The sequence below is a fragment of the Geotrypetes seraphini genome, chromosome 1, assembly GCF_902459505.1.
Source record: "Geotrypetes seraphini chromosome 1, aGeoSer1.1, whole genome shotgun sequence".
Taxonomy (NCBI): domain Eukaryota; kingdom Metazoa; phylum Chordata; class Amphibia; order Gymnophiona; family Dermophiidae; genus Geotrypetes; species Geotrypetes seraphini.
Window position 1 is genome coordinate 453,160,482 of NC_047084.1, and position 25,331 is coordinate 453,185,812.

At 42.8% G+C, this 25,331-nt stretch overlaps 1 protein-coding gene across 5 annotated transcripts in view; it reads left to right on the forward strand.

Moving 5' to 3' along the window:
- The window catches only part of LOC117348929 (semaphorin-3F-like), a 216,932-nt gene that overhangs the window by 134,271 nt on the left and 57,330 nt on the right, over window positions 1-25,331 (forward strand). For all 5 annotated transcript variants that reach the window (XM_033921591.1, XM_033921611.1, XM_033921621.1 and 2 more), the window contains exons 3-4: window positions 24,941-25,101; window positions 25,190-25,252. In XM_033921591.1, the coding sequence (XP_033777482.1) occupies window positions 24,941-25,101; window positions 25,190-25,252 (224 nt within the window). The remainder of the gene's footprint in view (window positions 1-24,940; window positions 25,102-25,189; window positions 25,253-25,331) is intronic.

Here is a 25,331-nt window from a genome sequence, read left to right on the forward strand (position 1 = left end):
GTTAGTGCTTTGTATTTTGTACAGAACAGGAAAAAAATTTTTTTTTATTTCTAGTTCTCTGTTGCACTTCTTGTTCAACCTTGTCTGCGCTTTTCTGTTTGTTTCTAACTTGAGTTCACTTAGGGCAGTGGTCTCCAACCTTTTTCATTGTAAAGGGCTACAATGTGAATATGAGAAAGCTCTAAGAGCTGCCAAAAGATTTCAAGCGTACACATTACTAGTTAAATACATAATTGAAAATTCTGTTTTCCCCATACACTCTTCCACATTGTAATCAAAATTTTTGAGTGGTTTTCTCAATTCTCTGAATGTATTTCAAGGTTTCTCTAGATTTGTCATATCACTGTAGTACATATAAATCTAACTAAAAATCCTGACATGTCCTGCCGGATGTGGATTGGATAGTTCCATTTGCGGAATCAGAAAGAAATGGAGAGATAGTGGATGCCCTTCAAGGGGCTCTGCTCAGACAAATGATGACGGAACCAACGAGGGAAAAAGCAATACTGGATCTGGTGCTCACAAATGGGGAAAATGTTTCTAATGTCTGAGTGTGTGCCTACCTGGGAGGTAGTGATCATCAAATGGTTTGGTTTGATATAACAACTAAAGCAGAGGGCAGCCATACAAAACTCAATGTCCTGGATTTCAAACATGTGGACTTCAGTAAAATGGAGGAGTATCTGAAGAAAGAGCTAATAGGATGGGAGGATAATAAGAGAAGTGGAACAACAGTGGTCCAAGCTGAAAGGATTCAAACCAAAGATAATTGATCCCAAAAAGTCCACAGAGAGAAGAATCCAAACCAAAGCAAAAAAAACACTGTGGAATAACGATGCTCCTGAAATGGACTTTAATATAGAGTCAAAGTTCCAATTAGACAATAAATTGCTCCACATAAAAAATAAATGGTAAATAATCCACATATAAATCATTTAGAACCTAGTCTGCTAGTAGCACAGGACCCAACAGGGTCCGCATTTCGACAAGATGTCTTCTTCAGGGGTCCCTGAGAGTCCTATGTTGATAATGCATGGAAAAACTGGTGTGTGGAGAGATGAACGCTGCTTGAAACCAAAGCTTATGATTTGTATGTGGATTATTTACCATTTATTTTTTATGTGGAGCAATTTATTGTCTAATTGGAACTTTGACTCTATATTAAAGTCCATTTCAGGAGCATCGTTATTCCACAGTGTTTCCAAGCTGAAAGGAGCAATAAAAATGGCTACTGACCGTTATGTGAGGAAAATAAATAAAAACAAAAGAAAAAGGAAACTGATATGGTTCTCCAAACTAGTGGCGGATAAAATAAAAACAGAAGAGTTGGCATTCAAGAAGAAGAGGACAAAACAGAATACAGGATGAAAATGAAAGAAGCCAAGAGAGAGAGATATGTCTGGCGAAAGCGCAAGCTGAAGAGCAAATGACTAGAAATATAAAAAAGGGAGGCAAATTTTTTTCAGGTATATTATTGAAAGAAGGAAGATGAAAAATGGAATTGCGAGACAGAAGGAAGCTATGAACTGCTATGTGGAGAGTGATGAGGAAAAAGCAAACGTGCTAAACAAATACTTCTGTTATGTGTTCAAGGAAGAAAATCCTGGAGAAGGACCACGATTGGCAAGCAAAATTACATGTGAGAATGGAGTGGATACCAAGTCGTTCAAGCTCCTGACCAAGTTAAGGAAGCAAGCAAATGCTGAGGGCCCAGACCCCTGAGCTCCACATATATTCAGCAGACTGGCTGAACAGATCCTCGAAGGATGCATCTGTCAGCCGCAGATTCTACTCCTCTCCAAGCAGGCATAGCTGGTCCAGGAGCTGCGTAAAACCTCAAACAACTGAAAAAGACAGCAAAAATAAAGGGAGCAGATCAGAACGACACCTTCATGCTTGCTTGCAGAAGGAAGAACTAAAGGGGGCAGTAGAGCCTGGGGAGAAGGAGGAGGAGCTGAAAAGCTGTGATTGACATCTTCTGCAGTATGCTCGTGAGCAAGGATGGTTAACCTACGGATCAGCATACAATTCCTATTGCACTGGAAATATTGTATATGTGATCCAGAAACAAAAGAACAATCCAAAGAATGGAGACACAGTGGCTCCCCACATCCCAAGAAGTTTAAGACACAGAAGACATTAAGCAAGGTGTGGGCGTCTCTTTTCTGGAACAAAGATGGCATTTTGCTTGTAGATTACCTGGAAAAGGGTACCACCAGTATGGCAAAGAACTATGTTGTACTTCATGACAAACTGAAGCAGCAACTGGTCTTCAGACATCGAGGCAAGCTACCGAAAGGAATCTTGTTTCTTCAAGACAATGCCACTTCTCATAAGGCAGCCTTTATGCAGCAAAAATTGAAGTTCTGAAACACCCGCCTACTCACCTGATTTGGCCCCTTCAGGCTACTCACTACCTCTTTCCTAACTTCATAAAACACCTCAAGGGAAGAAAGTTTTCAAGCATTGAGGATGCCGCATTAGCTGTGGACAAGTGGTTTGCAGTAGAGAATGACACAGGGACAAACTTTTCCCCATCCTCACAGAAACTCAATTTCCCCGCCCCATCCCCGTGAGTTTTGTCGCTGCCCCTGCCCCATTCTTGTAAACTCTGCCTTAACCGCTCAAGCCTCAACACTTATGATTTTAAAGTTTTTGAAGCTTTTTGAGATGAGGACAGAGCTTGCAGGAATGGGACAGGGCCAGGAAAAGAACTCACGGGGATGGGACGGGAAAATGAGTTCCCGAGAGGACAGGGAATAATTTGTCCCCATGTCATTCTCTAGTTTGTAGCATAACCAAAATAACTTTTATTGGATGAGTTAGATTGTGGCCTAGTGGTTAGAGCTACAGCCTCAGCAATCTGAGGTTGTGAGATCAAACCCCACACTGCTCCCTGTAACCCTGGGCAAGTCACTGAATCCTCCACTGCTCCAGATACATTAGATCAGGGGTGTTAAACTCAATCACATTAAGGGGCCGAAATCCAAAACACAGGCTAAGTCGTGGGTCAGACTTCACCCAATCTCTGCCCCAGACCCCGCCCCCATAATAATACTAATCATAACACCATTTTTTCTATTCATTTTTCATATATACACACATAATATAATCTTATTAACACATAATGGTAATTGTTAACCACAAAATTAAACTATACAAAACACACTGTATGTTTCTCAGCATTCATTCCTACCAGAACACAGATAACCCCTATGCATATACGGGACCAAAAACTAAAAGTACTAATATATATATATATATTTTTTTTTAGAACACCCTAAGATTCAAGATTCTGCATGCAGTACAACCCCCAGAGAAAAAGAAACAAATGTATTTCTTCCTGAGCAGTGCAAAAGATAGCAGATTAAAATGCTCAAAATTGACACAATTCAAACACTAACTTGAAAATAAAACCATTCCCCCTACCTTTGTTGTCTCCCTCCCTCCATGCTGTGCCTCCCTCCTGCAGGTGTCTAACCTTCTGGCCGGCTCCAACCTGGCGATTTTATGCGGCCCACGGTCCAATGCCCCCCAGTGTTATGTTGTGGCCGGCTCCCTCCTCCTCATAGCCATAGTGTGCACGGAGCCACGTGCAGCGTCTCCTTGTGCGTCCTGCACCTGAACCGGAAGCCTTCTCTCTGATGTCGCAACTTCAGAGGGAATGCTTCTGGATGAGGTGTGGGATGTGTGAGGAGCCGGTGCACGCGGCTCCATGCACACTACGGCTGTGAGGAGGAGGGAGCCGGCCACAAGGTAAAACTGGGGGCATTGGACTGCGGGCCGCATAAAACGACCAGGCAGGCTGGATTTGGCCCGCGGGCCTTGAGTTTGACACCTGTGGATTAGATTGACTGTGAGTCCTTTGGGACAGGTAGGGAAAAATGCTTGAAGTACCTGTATGTAAACTGCTTTGAGTGTGGTTGTGAAACTACAAAAAGGCAATATACAAGTCGCGGTCCCTTTCCCTTTTAAAGAAGTTAGAACAGTCATAAGTGTGTGGTGAATATATAAGGTATGTGTAAAGAATATGTAAAGTGGTGGTGAATCCTGAGGTAGAGAAGAGAAGATTTTGATTTTGTTAAGTGACAGAGAATTCCTGTTTGCATTGAAAATTTGAAATTCAGCTTACCATCTTGCTGCTTTAGTTAAACACGTTTAAATAGTCACATTTCATTGTGGTCCTCTTTTTCAATTCACAAATAAGAACATTTATGAAGAGTGATTCATTATAAAGTGCTATATATTAGAGAATGACACGGTGACAAAATTCATCACCGTTCCGGTCCCCGCGGATAACCGCGGGAAACCATCTTCATGTCATTCTTTAAGGAGAGAGGGAAGAATCAAGAGTATGAATGGCCACAACCACTGACCCGCAAGCTTTGCTTTGAAGAATGCTGGTGTAGAAGGACTGAGGCTGAAACAGACACTACAGAATGACAGTCTCTGGTATCCAGAGCAGATATTGTGATGTCATAATGCCTCATTCCACCAGGGCCTAAAAGCCAATCACATCAGTGATGTCACAATGGCTTCATTATCCTTGGCTCACATAAGAATCAGAGTATGAATGGCCACAACCACTGATCCGCAAGCTTTGCTTTGAAGAATGCTGGTGTAGAAGGACTGAGGTTGAAATAGACGCTAGAAAATGACATGGGATGAATTTTGTCACCGTGTCATTCTCTACTATATATGCAGTGATTGGGTGGTGAGTCCTTCAATAGGACATATTCCCTGAAAGGGCTTCATGCCTCTCAGCATATATTAAAGTATTGAGAATACACATGTTTCCAAGTTTCTTTATCCTGTGATATACCATTTATCAAACAGGTACCTAAACGGTTTACAGTGGAATAAGTCTAAGAAATTTAAAATTAAAATATATATATTAAAAAAAATAGTAAGAAAATAACAGAGGAATGCATGACATACTGGAAGCAAAGTGGAGGAGGGACAAAGTAAGTTAATAAATACATCAAGATTGAAAATAAAAATAAATGGAGGAAAGAGGTGATGGGGATAAATACAATGAGGTCGTTGGGCTTCTGAATATATAAAGTAAACACATTTTTTTCAATCTTGTAGCTAAGGGTACGAGGCAAGGTTGTGCACTGTTGTCCCAGCTCTTTGTGCTCTCAGTGGAGCCTCTTGCACAGATGGTTTGACAGCAAGAAGTCTTCCATGTGGGGATGTTCAGCATAAAATAATGGCATTTGCAGATGCCATCTTATTTACCTTTATGGATCTGAAAGGATCCCTGCCATGGGTGGGTACAGACTTTGGAAGCTTATGGAAAAATTTCAGGGTTTAAAACTAATATGACAAAATCTGAGATATTGAATATACCGGTAAATATGGGTGACGGGTCACAACCGCACGAGACAAAGCCGTGCGGTCAATGGTGCGCCGACAATCGCACGTAGGATGTCTGCACGCTGGATTTAAACAGTATTTTAAAGCGCTCCGAAGGGGTGTGGGGGGAACCCCCATTTTACTTAGAACTGTTGGCGCTCCCCTTGGGGGGGGTGGGGAGGAACCCTCCCCATTACAGAGGAAACTGTACTTTTTCCCTAAAAAACAGGGGAAAAGGTTGTTTCCTCTATAATGGGATGTCCCCCCCCCAACACCCCTCACAACAGGAACACAAACAGTTCTAAGTAAAGTGTGGGAGGGGTTCCCTGCCCAAACCCCCCCCCCCCTCGGAGCGCTTTAAAATACTGTTCAAATTGTCGGCGCTCCATTGTTTGCTCGGATTTGTCTCGCGCGGTTTCGTCAATGTACCATAAATATGATTGTGAGGGGTAGCAATATCCATTTAGATGGGCCCTGAAATATTTGAGATACTTAGGAGTAAACTTTTTTTTAATTACATTTTTTTACAATATGTTACAAAGGAACATTAAAGAAAATGTGTAAATAATAAGACATCAAAGTAAATGTCACAATTAGTCTATTTCAAGGAGAGAACAACGAAAGAAAACAGAGTAACATGCTAGCGTTTTTTAGTGCCTGCTGCTGCAGTAACAGCTCCGGCGCTCATAGGAATTCTATGGACGTCGGAGCTGTTACTCTGGCGGCCGGCACTAAAAACGCTAGCATGGCTTTGTAAAGGAGGAGGTTAGAAAAGTAGATATAACAGGCTTCTGTTGCTTAGAACCTTTTCTTTTCATGAATCACTCCCACAATTTAACTCACATCATTATACTAACCCCCTCTTCTACGAAACTGCGCTAGCAGTTTATAGCACAGAGAGCCGCGCTGAATGACCCACGCTGCTCCCGATGCTCATAGGAACTCTTTGAGCGTCGGATGTAACGCGGGCCTTTCAGTGCGGCTTCCCACACTAGAAACTACTAGCGCAGTGTCGTAGAAGAGGGGGGTTAAGTATCCGGTTTATCAAAAAGAAATTTTTCTAGATGTGAAGGGTTAAGGAAAACAGGACAGATTTTTCAAATTAAGGGGATCAATAAGTAAAAGGGGGCATTCAGAGAAATTGAAAGGGGAGAGGTTTAGAACAAACGCCAGGAAGTTCTTTTTCACATAGAGGGTGGTGGATACATGGAACGCGCTACCAGAGGATGTGATAAACAGGAGCACGCTACAGGGGTTCAAAGAAGCTTTGGATAAGTACTTGGAAGGCAAAGGGATTGAGGGGTACAGATAAGAGTAGAGGTAGATTATAGGGATGGGATTATAGAGGTAAGTTACAAAATTAATCAGGGACCACTGTTCAGGCACTAGGTCTGATGGGCCGCCGCGGGAACGGACCGCTGAGCAAGATGGACCTCTGGTCTGACTCAGCGGGGGCAACTTCTTATGTTCTTATGTAAGAATTCCTTTTAAAGGTAACTAAAAACATTTACAAGGGAATTTGAGGAAAAAGTGACCTCTACAGCTAACACTCTGGGTTTCAACTGCAGAAAAGATTTTTTTTTCTTAACTGAGTTGGTTTAGGTACATCAGGAAACATCATTACTGCCTGACCGCAAAAAAAAAAGATTTCTTTTTATGAAAAGTAAATTTTAAGAACAGACATCTTCTGATCCTCTGACTGAAAAAAAACCCCAAACTAATAATGTAGCCCTTTTAGTTATAACATCTTGAAAGGATTCCAAAAATTGAGATACATCTAAAGTAAACTGGAGAAGTGATTTCATCTATTGCTCCTTCTGAATTCAAAACTCTTGAACCACGTGGCAAATAATATATTTTAGTCATAGCTAATGCATCTAGAGGAAATTGTAAAATATCCTCCAGATACATTTTAAATAGTTCAAGAGAAGCCAAATAATGTGTAACTGGAAAGTTTAGCAACCTGAGATTCTTGGCTCCAAAAAGCTCTTTTTCAAAGCTTCAATTTGTAGATGCCTCGCTAAACTATCTTTAGAGGCAGAATCTGTCATGGATAATAATTCTAATTTTTTCCAACTTGCCGTTCAGTGTTTACATTTCTTTTCTCGTGATCTGTCAGCTTTGCAGTTATGTCTGTGTTACATTTGTTCAACTGACTCAAATTCCCTTGCAAGTCCTTCTCCGTTCTAACTGTCCAAGGGGCTCATTTAAAAAAAACAAATGTCCAAAAAGGGGCAGATGGACGTTTTTCTTGACAAACCCTTCCAATTCACTATTTTCGGAACCCATTTTCTAGACGGGCTCTGTATGCTGTTTATCTGCAGTGCGTCTAAATCTCAAGGGGGCATGTTAGAGGTTTGGGTAGGAAGGAATAGGGCAGGCTTATGATTTGGATGGTTTTCTGCAATAATCTACTACTACTACTGCTATTCATTATAATTATTTCTAGAGTGCTACCAGATGTACGCGGTGCTGTACTGAGTCATGAAGGAGACAGTCCCTGCTCAAATGAGCTCACAATCTAATCAATAGAGACAAACAGGATGCCAGGGTTAGAGGGGTGAGCAGTGGGGAATAGGGTTATGAGCTGAAGGCTATCTCAAAAAGGTGGGTTTTCAGCCTATTTTTGAACATAGGAAGGGGCGTGAGGCTCGGGTAGTTTATTTCAGGCATACGAGGCAGCACCCAGAGTAAAGCAGAGGCAGGGACCCCTCTGCTTCTGTTTGCTTTTCTGTAGCAGCAACGGTATATTACTATACTAGTTATATAGCACTGAAAGGCTTACGCAGCACTGTACATTTTGACATTTATAGACGGACTCTGCTCAGAAGAACTTACAATCTAACCTGGACAGAGGGTAGGGGATGCAGAACCAAAGGTTAGAGGAGTTAGGTGTCAAAAGTACTCTCAAAGAGGTGGGCTTTTAAACGGGCCTTGAACACTGCCAGAGACGGAGCCTGCCGTAGGGATTCGGGCAGCTTGTTCCAAGCATAGAAATATGACGGCAAATAAAGGCCCATCCAGTCTGCCGATCGACAGTAATGATTATCTCTTCCTCTCTCTAAGAGATCCCACATGCATATCCCGTGCTTTCTTGAATTCAGACACAGTCTCTATCTCCACCACTTCTTCCAGGAGACTGTTCCACGCATCTACCACCCTTTCTGTAAAAATGTATTTCCTTAGTTTACTCCTGAGCCTATCACCTTTAACTTCATCCTATGCACTCTCATTCCAGAGCTTCCTATCTGTTGAAAGAGACTCAACTCATGCGCATTTACGCCACAAAGGTATTTAAACGTCTCTTTCAAATCTCCCCTCTTCCACCTTTCCTCTAAAGTACAGTGTTCCCCCGCGAATTCGCGGTCTACTCCAACCGCCTCTTCCTGTAGTAAAGTCCGGCTACACCAATCAGGAACTGCCTGTCAAAGCAGCTACTGATTGGTGTAGCCCGAGTTTACTACAGGAAGAGGCGGTCAGAGCAGACCGCGAGTGATTTTCTTCACCCGCCGGCACTCCAGCTGCCTTCTGCCTCCCCTGCCTTTTGACAGGCGAAAAACCGCATTTGCGGTTTTTCAAAATTCACGGGGGTCCCCTGTCTCGGGATTGTTCTTGTTGCATGCTCCGTCGGTTCGGTTAGACTCTTTCCAGAGGGGCCATGTGGTGTGGTCATACATGAGATGTATCTGGAAACAGCTGTGCCACCGCTTGGGGGTCAATTATAGTGCAACACCAATGTTGCCCTTAGTGGGCAACGCGCAGTTCGGTCCTGGAAGTGACAGCCGAGTATTCCGGATTTGGCATGCTCATGGGATCCGTAGAGTGGGAGATGTGCTCACTGAGAGGGGGATTCTTCTTTCTCCTGCTGAGTTGGCGTCCCTCTACGGTTTGGATCATGTGGATGCATTTGGTTATTTACAGCTGAGTCATTATGTTCGCAGTCTCGGAGAGCCGTCCTTGCGGTACTCGGTGGCGCGGGGTCTTGGCTTGAGTTTGGGTTTGTGGGAGGATCCGGCTCCGCGCCTGCGTTACTTTGTTACTGCGCTATTGTCACCTTTGTCAACCGAGAGGGCGGACATGTTGGCTGGGGCGTGGAGCGCTGACCTGGGGTGCACTATCCTGTCCTCCTTGATTTCTCGTTGCTTTGTCTTCCTGCGTGCCCTCTCCTGCAATATGCTCCATAGGGAGCAGGAATATAAATTCCTCCACAGAGCGTTTATTTCCCCACAGAGGGCTTATCGAGCGGGCTTTGCAGCTCAGGCCTGTTGTCCCAAGTGCCCTGTGAGTCCTGCTACCCTGGGACATATGTTCTGGGACTGTCCCCGGATACGGGCTTTCTGGCTGCGAGTGTGGACCTTTTTGTCTTCTATCTCTCCTCCGTTGCCTGCACCCCTTCTATAGTCCTTTTTTATGATGGAGCGGCTCTCTCTCGTTGCTCCGTTGGGCAGCGGATGTTGGTGTTTAAGGCCCTCCTTTTAGCCAAGAAGGCCATCTTGATTTTGTGGCGGGCTCCCCAAGCTCCCTCTTTTTCTAAGTGGCACTTGTCCCTATATGACTTAGCGCTTCTGGAGCGCAGGATGGTAGGGAGACAGGACGAGGGCCGGTGGGCCACATTTCAGGGTGTGTGGGAGGGGTACTGGTTGTCTCTTCCGCACAGGGAGCGGAGTATGCTGTTGAATTGCTAACCCTGTCAGTTGTGGTGATGTGGGTGGGAGTTGGGTGCTGCAGTTTTCTCTATGTAGTCTGCCTTCGTCTTTCTTTCCTCTTGGTCTTGTTCCACCTTTCTTTCTTTCCTTTTGGCCTGTTTTCTTTGTGGTCAGTTTTTTCTTGTCTTCCCATCTAATCACATGGGTCTGGGTTTGGGGGGGTATCTTTGGGGGAGTGGGGGGTTGGGGGTTTGGGATGTGTGGGGGGGGGGGGGGTATTCTGGTAAAACCATGTATTGGGCACTCTAGCATTTTTGCCTGGGCGCTCTCCTGTTGTATTGTTTCTGAGTTCCCTGGCTGCCTTGTTTTAGCACTTTACCGGGAGCTGCGGCCGTATGCTTCTTTTTCTTGTTCTGTACGTTGCTGAATTTGCTCAATAAAGAAATATTATAAATCAAAATTCACGGGGGTTTTGCAAATTTCAGGGGAGTACTGTATACATATTGAGATCTTTAAGTCTGTCCCTATACGCCTTATAATGAAGACCATGCACCATTTTAATAGCCTTCCTCTCGACTGACTCCATCCTTTTTATATATTTTTGAAGATGTGGTCTCCATATGGTGCAGCAAGGCAGAAGGGCCAGAGTCTAGAGTTAGAAGCTGAAGAGAAGGGCATCGATAGGGACTTACCAGCTGAGCGGAACTCACGGGGGAGGGGAGGATCATAGGGGGAGATAAATGAAGAGAGATAGTGAGGGGCAGCTGAGTGAGTGCATTTGTAGGTCAGTAAGTGGAGTTTGAATTGTATTCAGAAACGGATGGGAAGCCAATGAAGTGACTTTAGGAGAGGAGTAAAGCGGCTCTCCCGGAATATGAGTCGTGCAGCTGAATTCTGGATGGATTGGAGGGTAGTGAGATGGTTAAGTGGAAGGCCTGAGAGTAGCAAGTTGCAGTAGTCTAAGCACGAAGTGATGAGGGCATGGATAAGTGTTTTGGTAGTGTGCTTAGAGAGGAAGGGTCAGATTTTGGTAATATTTTAGAGGAAGAAGCGGCAGGTTTTAGCAATATGTTGTATCTGGGCAGTAAAGGATTCAAAGATGACCCCTAGATTACGCGCAGACAAAAGCTCTCTGTCTCCAACTACCACTGACATGCTTTCATGTTTCCCTTATATGTACCGATTTTGCCAACATTTGCTTATTTCTGATCTGAGAAAGGAGGGGTTACCTTCGCAAGCTAATCATAAACTACAATAAGTTAGTCCAATAAAAAAGGTTTGTTTGGTTTTTCCTTTATGTTTTTGTTTTATTTCTTCATATTGTCTCAAATAAGAGTGAAGGAGGATATGGTAGTCCCAATATTTTAGCTGTACAATAAAATTTCTCAACTCAATGTCATGTTCCTTTGGCAAAGAGATGAGGATAAAAGCTGGGTCAAATTGGAACAATAATTAATGAGAGAACCACTCTTACCCCAAAGAAAGTCTTGACCTGCCCAGCCCTTTAGTGAGACTTGCTACAGATATTTGACACAAACACAAAATACCTTTTTAAGAAACATAACTTATTATCTCTCAACTAGAGCTGTACCAAATATTCGTATTTGTTTTGATTCGGTCCTTTATAGTGCACTGAATACATTATTTTTATTTGGCCTAACACCACTACTACTGCTACTATTTATCATTTCTCTAGCACTGAAAGGCATATGCAACGCTGTACATTTAACATGCAATGGAGGGTCCCTGCTCAGAAGAACTTACAGTCTAATTTGAACAGACAGGACATATAGAGTTGGGGTGTTCCTTTGTGAGAGAATGATAGGATGGGCATAAGTATCTTACAGGGAGTGGGAGTTCGGATTTGAAAGCAGCCTTGAAAAAATGGGCTTTTAACATGAATTTGAATACTGCTAATAATGGAGTTTGATGTATTGACTCAGGTAGTCTGTTCCAGATAGAGAATGGCATGGTGACTCTTTCCCATGGTAAACTATGACAAACTGCGGCAAACCATGGCAAAGCCCCAGGAACGGGGAAAACTTTGGCTCATTTACCACAGGTTCAGGAACAAGGCTTTTCACTGTCACGCCGGAGCGGTAAAGGGTCTGTTCTCACAGTAAAGGATGACTTTGCCGCAGGTTACCTCCCTCCCCTCGCAGCCAACAGCTCCCCTCGTAGACCCATCCAAAATACTGGGTCTGGCAACGTCACTGATCGTATTCTGCTGAATAATATTTTTCATTATTCGTATTCAACTGTATAGTAAACTATGCTATTTGGTACAGCTCTACAGTCTCTGAAGGATTCCCACAGGGTGGTACAGATGATGTTTATAAAAATTGGGACCATAAAGACCTATCCAGCTTTGAGCATTTTACTGAAGATCCTACAATATTGGAATTGCCAGAGTTAGAGAAAGAGTACAGTGTTGAGGAAAGAGATTATTTTCATTGTGGTCAAATTTATGACTTTATTTGGCTTAAGGCCCTGGAGATGGGGCGGTTTGGTAGGATACTCTGAGAGGAAGGTTGTTGGGCTGATTATCTATGTTTTGAAGATTTTGTGTCTTACTTTATGAGGCAAAGTACCAAACAGGGCTGGTTCTAGGGTTTCTGGTGGCCCTTGCAGCCTATCAGTTGGTACCCCCACCCATCCATCAACCCCCACTCATCTAGCACTTTCTCTCTTCCTTACCCCCCATGGACACCAGGATGCCTTTTGTTTGGGAGAACCCAAGCTTCAACCCTAGCTCCACCTTCAGTTCCCAAGTTCCTGCATCAATTTACATTTAGTATTCCAAAGAGCAGTGAAGAACCTTCCTCTTCAGCCGAATGAACACCAGCATTCAGACTCCTCTTTAAATATTTCCTCTTATATACGTGGAGTGGCATAATAAAAAAAAACCATCTAAGTCCGTTGTGGGCCTAGAGCGCTAGTCGCTCAAAGTCAGCAGCATCTCCATTCTCGAAAAATACGTCCAAAATATATATTTTTTCGAGCCATTTGATCATCCAAGACGGCCAAGTCATCTATCTTTATACCGCATTCTTGTCCAAAAAAATCGTCTAAGTCCCAAACACCTAGAAAAAGACATTTTGGATGTGGGAGGGGTCAGTAAATTGATGGACTGGCCTCCCAGACATGGCAACAGAGTAGTGGGGCACCTTACAGGGCACTGCTGTGAACTTCACAAAAGGAGTGCCACATAAACAACTCATCACAACTCCCTTGCAGGTCATGAGCCCCCCAAAACCTACTATACCCACCTGTCTACCACCCCAATAGTCCTTATGGCTACAGGTGGCACCTATAAGGCAGTACAGTAGGATTTGGGGTTTTGGAGTGGACTCACATTTTTCACCATGAATGTAGTGGTTAGAGTGGCTTATGGGCCTGGGTCCTCCTCTCTATGGTTCACTAGTCCACCAACCCAGACTATTTAAGCCACCTCTGTGCAGCTCTACTAGGCTTTCCTATGCCAGGTGCTGATGTTCTGGAGGCAGGTATTTATGTTTTTATTCTAATTTTTATGGTGGTTGGGGGGGTCAGTAATCACTGGGGGAGCATTTGAGGGGTCTGTACTTTGTGTATGTAGTGGTTATCTGGTCACTTTGGATAACTTCTGGGCACTTAGACCTGTTTTTAGATCACCTAAGTCACAACATATAAGTTCTGTATAGGCAGTCTTGTCAAACTTTCAATTATCGCTGCAGGATGACTAAGTTTGGTCAGCCCACATCCCGCCCACCTCCTGCCCTAATCACTCCTCCACAAACGCCCCTTTTCACTCTGGGCGCACAGCGGCAGTCAAAAGTCCTAAGCTGTTTCTAGATACGTCTAAAACCCTTTTCGATTATCGGCACTTGGACGACCTGTATTTTACGTTGTCCAAGTGCCGATTTAGGTGAGTCTTTTGTTCTGAGCTTCCGGGAGGAGGGGATAGAAATCTAAATAAATAAATAAAATAGTCAACTCTATGTAAATCATATACCCCCTAATTCCATAAGAGGGTGCCTCAAGTTTGTGTATGTATTAGAGAATGACACGGGAACAAATGTGTCCCCATCCCCGCAGGAACTCAATGTCCCCACAAGTTTTGTCGCTGTCCCTGTCCTTGCTCCATTCCTGCAAGCTCTGCCTTAACCGCACAAGCCTCAAGCACTTATGATTTTAAAGTGTTTGAGGCTTGTGCAGATGAGGACAGGAAAAGAACTCGCAGGGACGGGGGAATTTTGTCCCCGTGTCATTCTCTAGTAAGTACAATATGTTATAGAACACTAGCACTTATGTACATGATAAAGCTATATTCTATAATTGACATGCACAAAATACTTAGGGCCTAATTCTATATATGGCCTCCAGAAAATTGGTGCTGTCTAATGCAGTGCTAAGCATGATTCTATAAAAGTTATGCGCAACGTATAGAATCACGCTTAACGCCACCTAAGTGCCACTCTGCGTCAGAGCTTTTAGACTTACACATTTAGGCCAGGGTTTTCTTGGCCTAAAGGCCTGTGCCTAAGTTGTGCACACATTGCGCAAAAGTCAAAAATGTGTGCATAGCTTGAAAGAATGCCCACAATCCACCCTTAACTATACCCCCTTTCCTGATTCACACTCTCACTCATGACGCATAACATTTTGGGCAGCGTGCCTACCAACCTATATGCATAAGTTTTAATTGACCCCAATTAGTATTAATTAGGAGGTGTTAGTTGTCAGTTATCAGCATCGATTAAGCCAATTAATCAATTAAATTGTGCACGTTAGGGTTCTCCAGAAAAATCTAGAGTTGGTAAAACTGCGAATTGAAGTTTTTCCCATGAATCTGATTGTGCTTGATCAGAAAATAAATTTTAAATATTTTTAAAAGCCCATCGTTGGATCCCTCAAAGCTACTGATTACATAAAGCTTCATTTATCTTAAAATTTGCTATTATTTTTGCTTAATGGAGCAAATTTATTGGTATTACAATTATAACTTTTATGTTTTCACACTCAGCAGTGATACATTGATAAAATATCTAGAGCTATTTTATTAAACGAACCTTCAATATCTGCACTTTATTGTGGAAAATAACAAATTTAACATACTTCGCTAATAGCTAAACATGTACACTTTAGTGTAGTCATCTACACACTCAAGCATTTAATGTCTTCTTGAGATAGTCAGGATTAAGCCTGCAATGCTGTTCAACTCCTTTCAACAAGGCCTCACGCTGTACTGGGTCTGTGGTGATGGCAGTGGCAAAGTCAGTGTTGTCACAATGAAAGTGGTTAACAACACAGACCGAGCAAGGTGTTAAATTAATAACATTCCTGCCTGTGTCTTATTGTCCCCTGGTCTCCTATTTCCCTTATTTCACCCACTTTCTTGTCTCACGTTTCGACCTTCTGTATTCATTGACTCCCTAGCTTATCTGTCTCTGTCTCTCACTCCTTACCAACCTCAACTCCTTCCCTGCCATTCGTCCCCTTTCAAATTTCAGCTCTGCCTTATTCAGCCTCCAATTTCCCCTTTTACATTCATTATTTCCACCCTCTCTCACCTTCAAAGATCTGTTCTCTTCCTAAGTCTCTCACCCTCTTACCCACCCTCTCTTTCCCCTTTACCTATCATTCTGTGCCCCTGCCACGTCTCCCTCCAATGCCTCTCACAATGAAACTCTCCTGAAAGTCATAGAAACATAGAGTATGACGGAAGAAAAGGGCCTTCGGCCCAACAAGTCTACCCACTCAAAGAACCCTCCCTCTAAAAGAACCCTCCCCCTAAGCATTTCCCCAGAGCGAACCCACATATTTATCCCATCGTCCCTTGAAGTCGAGCACGTTACTGACCTCAATTACCTGACGTGGAAGACCATTCCAGCGATCAACCACCCTTTCGGTGAGGAAGTATTTTCTGATGTCACCATGAAGTCTCCCACCCTTGAGTTTGAGCGGATGCCCTCTTTTTGCCATGGGACCCTTAGGGAAAAAGATATCTTCTTCTACCTCATTACGGCCTGTAAGATATTTGAATGTCTATCATGTCTCCCCTCTCTCTGCGTTCTTCGAGAGAATATAACTGCAGGATTGTGGAACCATGATACTCATTGCACCGTACTAGCTGTGGCAGATATGGCTCCCTCTGCTTCTGGAGTTGGACTTCAAAGATCTGTGGAAATTGGAATACTTTTCAACCCTCATCACTCAAAATAAGTAGTCTCTTCTTCTTCCTAATCTCCAGTCCCTAGCCCTCACAGCTTGGATGTTGAGAGGTTAGAAGTGGACTCTTTGGGCCGGACTCTGTAAATGGCACAGTAAGTTAGGAGGCGATAGGTGCCTAACCACTGCCTAACTTAATTGCTTTAATTGGTGCGGGAGTTGACTGTACCGTTAATAAACAATTAAAAAGTTGTTTAAAAAGTAGGCGCCAGAATCACATCTAAGGTCAAAGTAGGCATGGTTAGGGGCAGAGATGACCTTAAGCATCACTATGCGCAATTCTCCATCAAACTTAGGTCTTTAAAACCCTGGCCTACATTATCCGAGTCTATGTTTTACGGTAGCTGCAATTCAGTTAACAGTTCCTACATGTGATTGACACACGACCAGTGCCATTTTTGAAGGCACCGGGTGATGTAAACGCCATTTACAGAATCCGGGCCTTTTGGCCTACTAGAGGGTGTCTCTCAAGTTCTGCTTGCTTCCATGAGAGATTCCACCAGGAGATCATATGATTTTAAATAGAAGAGGTTTGCCATCTAGTGTAAAGGCAAGATTCTAGATCCCTTTTTCTGTCCTAAACAAAACCTGCTACCTTCTAGACCAGTCTCAGTCAAATCTCAAGACCAACTCTGTAAGGGTTTTCCTTAGTGCACTTGGAGCATATCATCACTATGTAGAGGGTAAGCCCATCTCTGCTCAGCCTTTAGTTGTTTAGTTGCTCGGGGTCTTGCTCTTACTAAAATCTTCCATCAAGCCCCCGCAGTATTATGGGATCTCTACATTGAAGTTTCAAGTTTATTAGGATTTTATATACCACCTATCAAGGTTATCTAAGCGGTTTTACAATCAGGTACTCAAGCATTTTCCCTCTCTGTCCCGGTGGGCTCACAATCTATTTAATGTACCTGGGGCTATGGAGGACTGAGTGACTTGCCCAGGGTCACAAGGAGCAGCGCGGGGTTTGAACCCACAACCCCAGGGTGCTGAGGCTGTAGATCCAACCACTGCGCCACACACTCCATTGCCCTTGTCCAGCTGATAAAAGCTCCCATCAAGTAACTGATGGCTGTCATCTGAATTGCCTGACCTGGAAGGTCTTGTTTATGGTATCGATCACTTGCCTGCAAGGGTCATTGGTGCTCCAGACCTTAGTAGCTGATCCACCTTACAGAGGTTTACAACCTCACAATGGTTTTGTGTATGCATCTTAAGTTCCTTCCTAAGGTAATGTCAGAGTGTCAGAATTCCATCTTAATTAGTCAATTGTTCTGCCAACATTCTTCACAGACCCTTATGCCCATTCTGGTGAAAGCACACTGCATACCCTGGACTGCAGGAGAGCCTTGGCCTTCTGTTTGGAGCAGACTAAAGTCCATAGACTGATATTACACCGAATACAGTCTGACTTCTTGAAGTTTCCAGTTGAGTTTTTGTCTGCATGTTTTTGATATCTAATATGTGATCTCTTATTTAATATTTGGTAAGGGCCTGTCTCTGTTCTGTGTGTGTGACCCAAGTCAGATATTCTGCTAGTGTAGTTTCTGTATAGGGATCAACTACAATCCAGCTTGTTCTGTTTTCCCAACAGGAGGTATGCTGATATTCTATGACAGAGATCATTGCTATTTTTCAAGGGGGGGGTGGATAGCCAAGACCATCATCACTGGATAAAGCAGCATAAACCCTGCCAACCTTCATCATGTTCCACTCCTATCCCCTTCAAGCTAGCTCTTCCCCCCCCCCCCTCTAGTTTTTAAAATTTCTCTAGAGCAGGGATTCTTAATCTTTTTTGAGTTACGGACCCCTTTAAGAATCTGATGAAAGCTATGGACCCCCTTCCCCAGAAATATTCACGTAAACACAACTTTGCATGCAATGAATATACAGTAATGTACTTTATTTATCGAGATTTGATTGTCTCATACTTATATGACATACACAAAGTATTATTAAACTTTAAGTAAACAATCTAAAAAAAACCACTCCTTTTTATGCAAAAAGTACTCATTTAGGGTTACCAGACGTCCGGATTTCCCTGGACGGCTTTTCAAAACCCAGCACTTTGTCTGGGTTTTGAAAAGCCTCCTCAAATCATGTTGGGCAAGCAGGAAATCCGCCCAACAAGAACAGGCAGCGGGGGTGGGGCTAGGGCGGGACTGGGCGGGTCCGGGGGCTAGTCTAGTGGGTCCAGATTTTTCAATTGGAAAATCTGGCAATCCTACACTCATTATAATTATGAAATGTAATCCTCTTGTGCAAATTAAACCCGATCTACAGGTTACAGAATTATGTGAACATTGGAATCCATTACATTTATCTTGGTGGGGGAGAGTCCAAACTGTTAAAATGATGATATTGCCTGTGGTTTGCTATCAAATGGGTATGATACCAGTATTCTTTCAAGGGTCTTTCTATAAAAAATTGAACTCAATAATTACTAAATTTATTTGGCTTGGTAAAACTCCTAGAATTGCTTTAGTATCTTTGCAAAAACCAATTAAGGAAGGTGGGGTAAATTTTCCAAATTTTTATAGGTACCATCAAGCCTATATTTTACGTCAAGGTATGTATTGGGTCCTCCCGGAGCTCATTGAATTTACTCCTGATTGGTTATATTTGGAATGGCGTCTCATGTTTCCTTTACATCTTTCTCATGTTCTCAGTATCAAGATGCCCAGATTATACAAAGAAAATAGAATTTTAATAGATACTTGGAAAACATTAAGATTTGTTAGTAATTTAACAGAAATCCCTATTAATAAATCCACCAGTCAATCCATATGGCTAAACTCCAAGATCCAAATTGGCGGTTTTAAGATTGTCTGGAAACATTGGATAATTGCAGGAATTAGAAATTTAAATGATGTCATTTCTAATGGTAAACTGCTGGATTTTACACAATTGCAACATAAATTTGGGCTTCATAAATCACAATATTTTTGATGATTGCAATTGAAGCAGGCCATTCAGGCTGGGTTCTCTGACTGGAAAAATCTTAATACTCAGTCCAGTTTGGACTTCTTATGTTTTCAGGCGGACTTTCTGGGTCACCAGGCCGCACAGTGGTATAAATTTATTAGTAATTTGGTTTAAAAAAAACCTAAAAATGGTCTAAGGGATATTTGGAGCATTGAGATTAAACATCAGATTTCAGCATCTCAGTGGCCACAAATTTGGTCTTGGAGAATGAGATATACAATGTCGACGTCTATGAGACAAACTTGGTTTTTTTTGTTACATAGAGCTTTTTGGACCCCAGTTAGATTACAAAAGTTAAATAGTACCTTGTCCAATAGATGCTGGCATTGTAAGTCGGAGGTAGGGACTTTGGATCATCTTTTATTCTACTGTCCCCATATCTTAGCCTTTTGGAACTCAATCTGGGATCAAATAAATAGTTTATTGGAAAACCATGTAGCGTTATCTTATGATACTGTGATATTTGGAATGTGTATGAGAAAAAAGAGTCAGATATCATCGAGTAATAATAAACTTTTAATGATCATAACTGGAGTTGCCTTCCAACATATTACTAATAACTGGAAAGATCATACTAGGTTAAACTTTAATTTTTGGTGGAATTCATTATGCCACATATATAGAATTGAAAGATCAATAGCGATACAAAATGGAAATTATAATAATTTTATTAAAATATGGGAGCCATTAACATCTTTTTGTCATGATTAAATGCCATTTTCCTATTAGTCAGACATCATATAGTATTGGGAGGGGGGAGGGATACAAATATAGGTTTCTTTACATGAATGAAGGGCTTTGAGGGAGGGTTGGGAGAGGGTTACATTTATAGGTTTAGATTATAATGATAAGATATGCAAGTGCCTTGTTTCATTGTGTTTATTATGATTATTGTACACTTGATGAAAGATTTTTAAAATGAATAAAGAATTAAAAAAAAAAACAAACCCCGATCTACCACTACTACGTTTTCTACCACCATTACTACTACTACATCTACGCTCTCGTTATTTGCGAGAAAAATCAACAGTATCGGGTTGTATAGTGAATATAAATGTTAATTTTTATCTGACCTTCACGGACCCCAGGTTAAGAACCCCTGCTCTAGAGGCTTATCTGTGGTGCCAACCTTTCAACAGCTATTCTATTTACTTCCAGCGCTACATAGCTCACAGTGAGTTTGAATTGTATGATGCACTCTGTCTTGTGAGTGCAGAGTGGGAGTTTGGATAGCATGTCACTCCAACTTACTCAGAGCTGCATGGCACAGGTATTGAACAGAATATAATTGTTACGGAGGTATACCAGTAGTGAGTCTGAGGAACAGGTGGGGGAGAGGTGGAGATTGTGTACTGCAGAAAGAGTCAGAAGGCCACACTTAGGAGCAATGGAGACTGCCACCGGCTCCCTGGCCTTGCAATGAAGAATCCTGGTTTAATATTTCCAGTGCCGCCTTTCGTAGGCAGAGTTGCTGTGGTTTGAGTCGTGAGAATTAGTGCTGTTAAGGTATAACAGATTTGCTATTGAGATACTGTGGCCTGGATTCTGTCAGCGGCGCCTGCCAAAGCAGGTGCCTACAAAAAAGGCGCCTCCGCGTGTCAATCACCGACAAGTGCCACTTCCAGAATTGTGGCTCCCAAGGACCTTAGGCACTGGAAATGTAGGCCAGGGTTTTACAGGCCAACATTTTCGTTGCCTAGGATCCTTCCTGAATAACAGCTAGCATCGCCTAGTGATGCCAGAGTCTGGCGCTGCACCTAAACATGCCCATTTCCGGTCTTTGACGTCACCTGGACCTAGGCACCAGTCCGGGAGGACAGCAAGCATCACCTACTTTTTGGTTTTAATTAGATTTTAATTGGTTTTTGATGGCACAACCAATTATCTCGTTATTTAGAACCAATTAAATCCCTTAAGTTAGTCGCCGGTAGGCACAATCTAGATGCCCTCTTGCGACTAACCTTGATGGTTTTTTGAGATTCCAGTCCTGAGTGTCTTTTGTAGGTTTTTATGTTATTTCATAGAGTTCCATGTGGTGGAAGGAGTTTGTGTTACGTTACTGAGGTAAAAGTAGAATTTTAATATTTTTTCTTTATGGTAAGTAATATAGAAAATGTCCTGGTTCTGCTCTGTACTTGTATAGCTGGGGGACTTTCTGTAGATGTGGTGTGAGTTGATAAAACTGGAGGTGCAATATTTCTTTTAGGATTCTCTCGCAGATGTCTGATTTTGGGTTAATGATTGACCCTCCAATCGTTCCCTTTTTCTGTACTACTGTTCCTGTTGGTTTTATGTTTTCACTGCATGTCTACTATTTTTTTGTTGTTGTTGTTGTTGTTGCTGTTGCTGTTCTGGAAGTGGGGGAAGTGAATCCTCTCTTTATTTGGCTTCTGCTCTTTCGACACACCTGACAGATCTCTGTTCCGGTGCTTCCTTTCTAATGGGAGACAGGCTTTTCCTAGCCATCTTGCTCAGTCACATTTCCATCTGTACCATGTTTACATGCTGTATGTGCCTCTTAATCTTGGGAGCAGAACTCATTAGCAGGTCTTATCTGAAATGAGAGACAGGAGAGAGAAAGGAAAGTGGGGAAGGGAGAGAGGAATGAGAAGGTGTGATGAGGAGAGGTTTGAAAAAAAAAAAAAAAAAATGGCAGGTGAGTGGAAAAAGAGAAAGATGAGAAGGAGATGCAGTATAATCAGGACTACCTGCCTGCCTTTACTTCCAGGACCAGCTGTAACATGCAGTTTAAAAGAGGAGAAATGGAGAGAACCTCACTGCTAATGACACTATCACTGTCCCCTCTAGCTTCTCTCCTGCTCTTCACAGACATGCCTTGCTCTGGAGTCGAGGGCTGGGTATACCTTGTGTGACCTTCCTCTTTGGCTGGGGTTCTGAAGGTCACTGCAGGTGGTCGGGGTTACTTATCACCTCCCAGTGCCCCCCTCATGCCGGGGCTTGCGTCAGACTGTGGTATGCTTAGGGGATTCTTCCAGACTGGGAGTCCTCTCGGAAGACCAGCTGGTGCACATACCTCTAGCCCCGGCTCATCCTCACCTTCTTAGCTCTTCCACTGTGCAGCCCAGAATACCCCTGATCTCACCGCCCCTGCTGGAGCCGCCCAATCTATTTTTAGGGATGAGATTTGGACTCCCAGCGGCTGGGTCCTTTCTTCTTTGCAGCAGCTGCAGCTTTGTATCCAGCTTGGGTGTCCCCAGAGATTTAGAACACAGCTTGTGACCCCAGGCTGGGAAAGCCCTTATACAGACCTGGGATTTTCTTTTTCCTCTGTTGGTTACTAGTCTGTGAGGTGGTGCCACATAGGTCTCTTAGCATATACCTATGCTCTACCAGGTTGTGGCCGCAGCTATTCCTGTTGATTTACAATAATATAATCACTAGGAGTGTACAACCAGAAAAATGTTGTTTTGTGTTGATTCCTGTATCATTTCCAAAAACGTTTGGGAGGGGGTTTCCCTTATGTTGTCACAGCTTCATTCTTATTCTAAAAATAAAAAAAGGGAACACTATTTGCAAAGGTGGTGCCTAGTAAATGAAAAAAAGAATGAATTTGGGGTTTTTTTTAATACTCATTTTCGGTTGCCAGTGACATAAGATATATAATTGACAAAGGATTGCACATCTCTAATACCATAATCACTATTCCAGTTCCTTTCAATCACTTGGGGTCCCTAGCACTGAAGAGTCTATGAACAGCAGTGCAGTCACCTCTTGGGCACAGGTATCAGAGAAAGAGAAGTGCTAACTTGGAAAATGAAGAGATTAATACAATATCCAATGGATATTTTGTAGGTTATTTTGTATATACGAGTACATATGCCTTTATACGCAGGGCAAAGGCCCATTATAAAATGACCCTCTGTGTGCAAGTACACGCTAGAACAGTGGTCTCAAACTCAAACCCTTTACAGGGCCACATTTTGGATTTGTAGGTACTTGGAGGGCCTCAGAAAAACTAGTTAATGTCTTATTAAAGAAATTACAGTTTTCCATGAGGTAAAAAACTCTTTATAGTTTATAAATCTTTCCTTTTGGCTAAGTCTTAATAATAATATTGTCATTTATAGCTAAAGAGCCATATGATCAAGAAACTGTTTTATTTTACTTTTGTGATTATGATAAACATACCAAGGGACTCAAAATAGGACCTGGCGGGCCGCAAGTTTGAGACCACTGCGCTAGAACGAATAAGCACATAATTGTATGTAATCTGGGCATAGACATCTTCAGGGGCATAGTTTGGGTGTAGCGCAGACCTAGTCACAAGAAGACACATAACGCCTGATAATTGGCGGTATTTAGTTGGCTGGGGACAGCTCCTGGCCGGCTAATCACTGATTCAGCGGGAGATAGCCAGCTATCTCTCACTGAATATCCCAGTCAGTGGATTGGTCATGTGCGACATAAACCAGTTACCACCAACATTCATTGGCTGACTGGCTAAGTCTAGCGGCCAGATTGAATCGCCTAAAAAGCAGGTCTGTCTTTGGCTGCTCTGCCTTGGCTGGCCAGCCGATGAATATCCACCTGGTCAGCTAATTCTTCGGTGGCTGCATTTAACCTGGAAATTCAGTGCTGGTAGCTGGATATGGCCCCGGCGTTGAATACCCAGGCCCACCGCTGATCACGAGAGATAGCCGGCCTGCCTCCCATGGTGTGAATATCATCCCCATAGGTTGTAAAACACAAACTAACATATTTTTCAGATGAACGGGACTAAATGAATGGGGCTGCATTTTAGCCAAGGTTTTTTTTTAAATAGGTGCTTGCTTGGCCACCTAACCTGGACAATCTGTTACCAAATTACTCTGTATATTAGCATCCAGTAGCAATTCACACTTGGACTCCATACTTGAACATTTTGACTCCTGAGAGTCGTAGTCGGGTCTTGAATAGACTTCACCTCTGAACCTGTGCTTCTTGGTGTCTCTGCTGTTCCCTGCTTACGAGTTTTTCTGTATCTGTGGGGGGATGGGTAGGGGAGGGTGGGGGGCTTCTTTGTCAGGGGGTGGGGGTATGGTGGGTCCGGGGAGGACATAAGAGTCCAGTCCTCCGCGGGTGTTTGATGAAAATGCATACCATGGTTGTTAATGCTGTTGTATTTTCTGTTGCTTAATAAAATAGATTTGACTTAAGATACCCCTTCCTGCCTTTTTATTCTCTCCTATAACATGTTCTCTCAACCCAGTGGAACATCGTACAAAATGATGCTACTGACTTACAAAACTAGAGCCTCTGGTCAACCAGATTTCATTAATAGACTCCTAATGCCACATTCCTCTCAACGTTCCCTCTGATCAATTAATCAAAATTTGCTTTCAGTCCCATCTTTAAGACACATTAACACTATGCGAACTAACATTTTCTCTGTGACCGCCCCTATGTTGTGGAACTTAGCCCCAAACTACCTAAGAGAAAGTACTTCACTAAACACCTTCAAATCTATTTTAAAAACATTCCTGTTCAAAGACGCCTTTGACCTATGATCGTCATTTTAAGGAAGTGGTACATATTTTTTTTACTGGCACCCGTTTTCCCTTTCCTTCCTGTTCCAGTCTGTGTGATTCGTGTTTATCTGTAAAGCATACGTTTGTTTATTGTAATATTTTATGTATTCCCCTTTGTTTTAATTTGTAAACTGCCTTGAAGCCCGATTAGGCGGGATATCAAATTTTTAATAAACTTGTAAACTTTTAACATGTTTTCTTCCTCTTTCTTCACAGAACTAATGGAGACTCGGACAGCACGACCTTTCACCTTCACCTTTAACACCAGCGATTACCGGATTCTGCTGATGGACCAGGACCAGGACCGCATGTACTTGGGCGCCCGGGAGTTCTTGATGGCTCTGGATTTACAGAATATTAACAAAGAGCCTCTCATTGTAAGTAGGGTGCTGGGAGCTGGAGAGATTGAGAAGAGGGAGAAGGACTCCTCCATTAGTGATTGGTTCTCATCTCTTCCACGTCCAGATCCATTGGCCCGCGAGCTCGAGTCGTCAAAATGAGTGTCGGATGGCAGGAAAAGGGCGCCATGTGAGTATTTTATGTGGGAGTTGTAATGGGTTGCTAACCAGATGTTTATGATTAATGGATACTCTCTCCCCCACTCTCT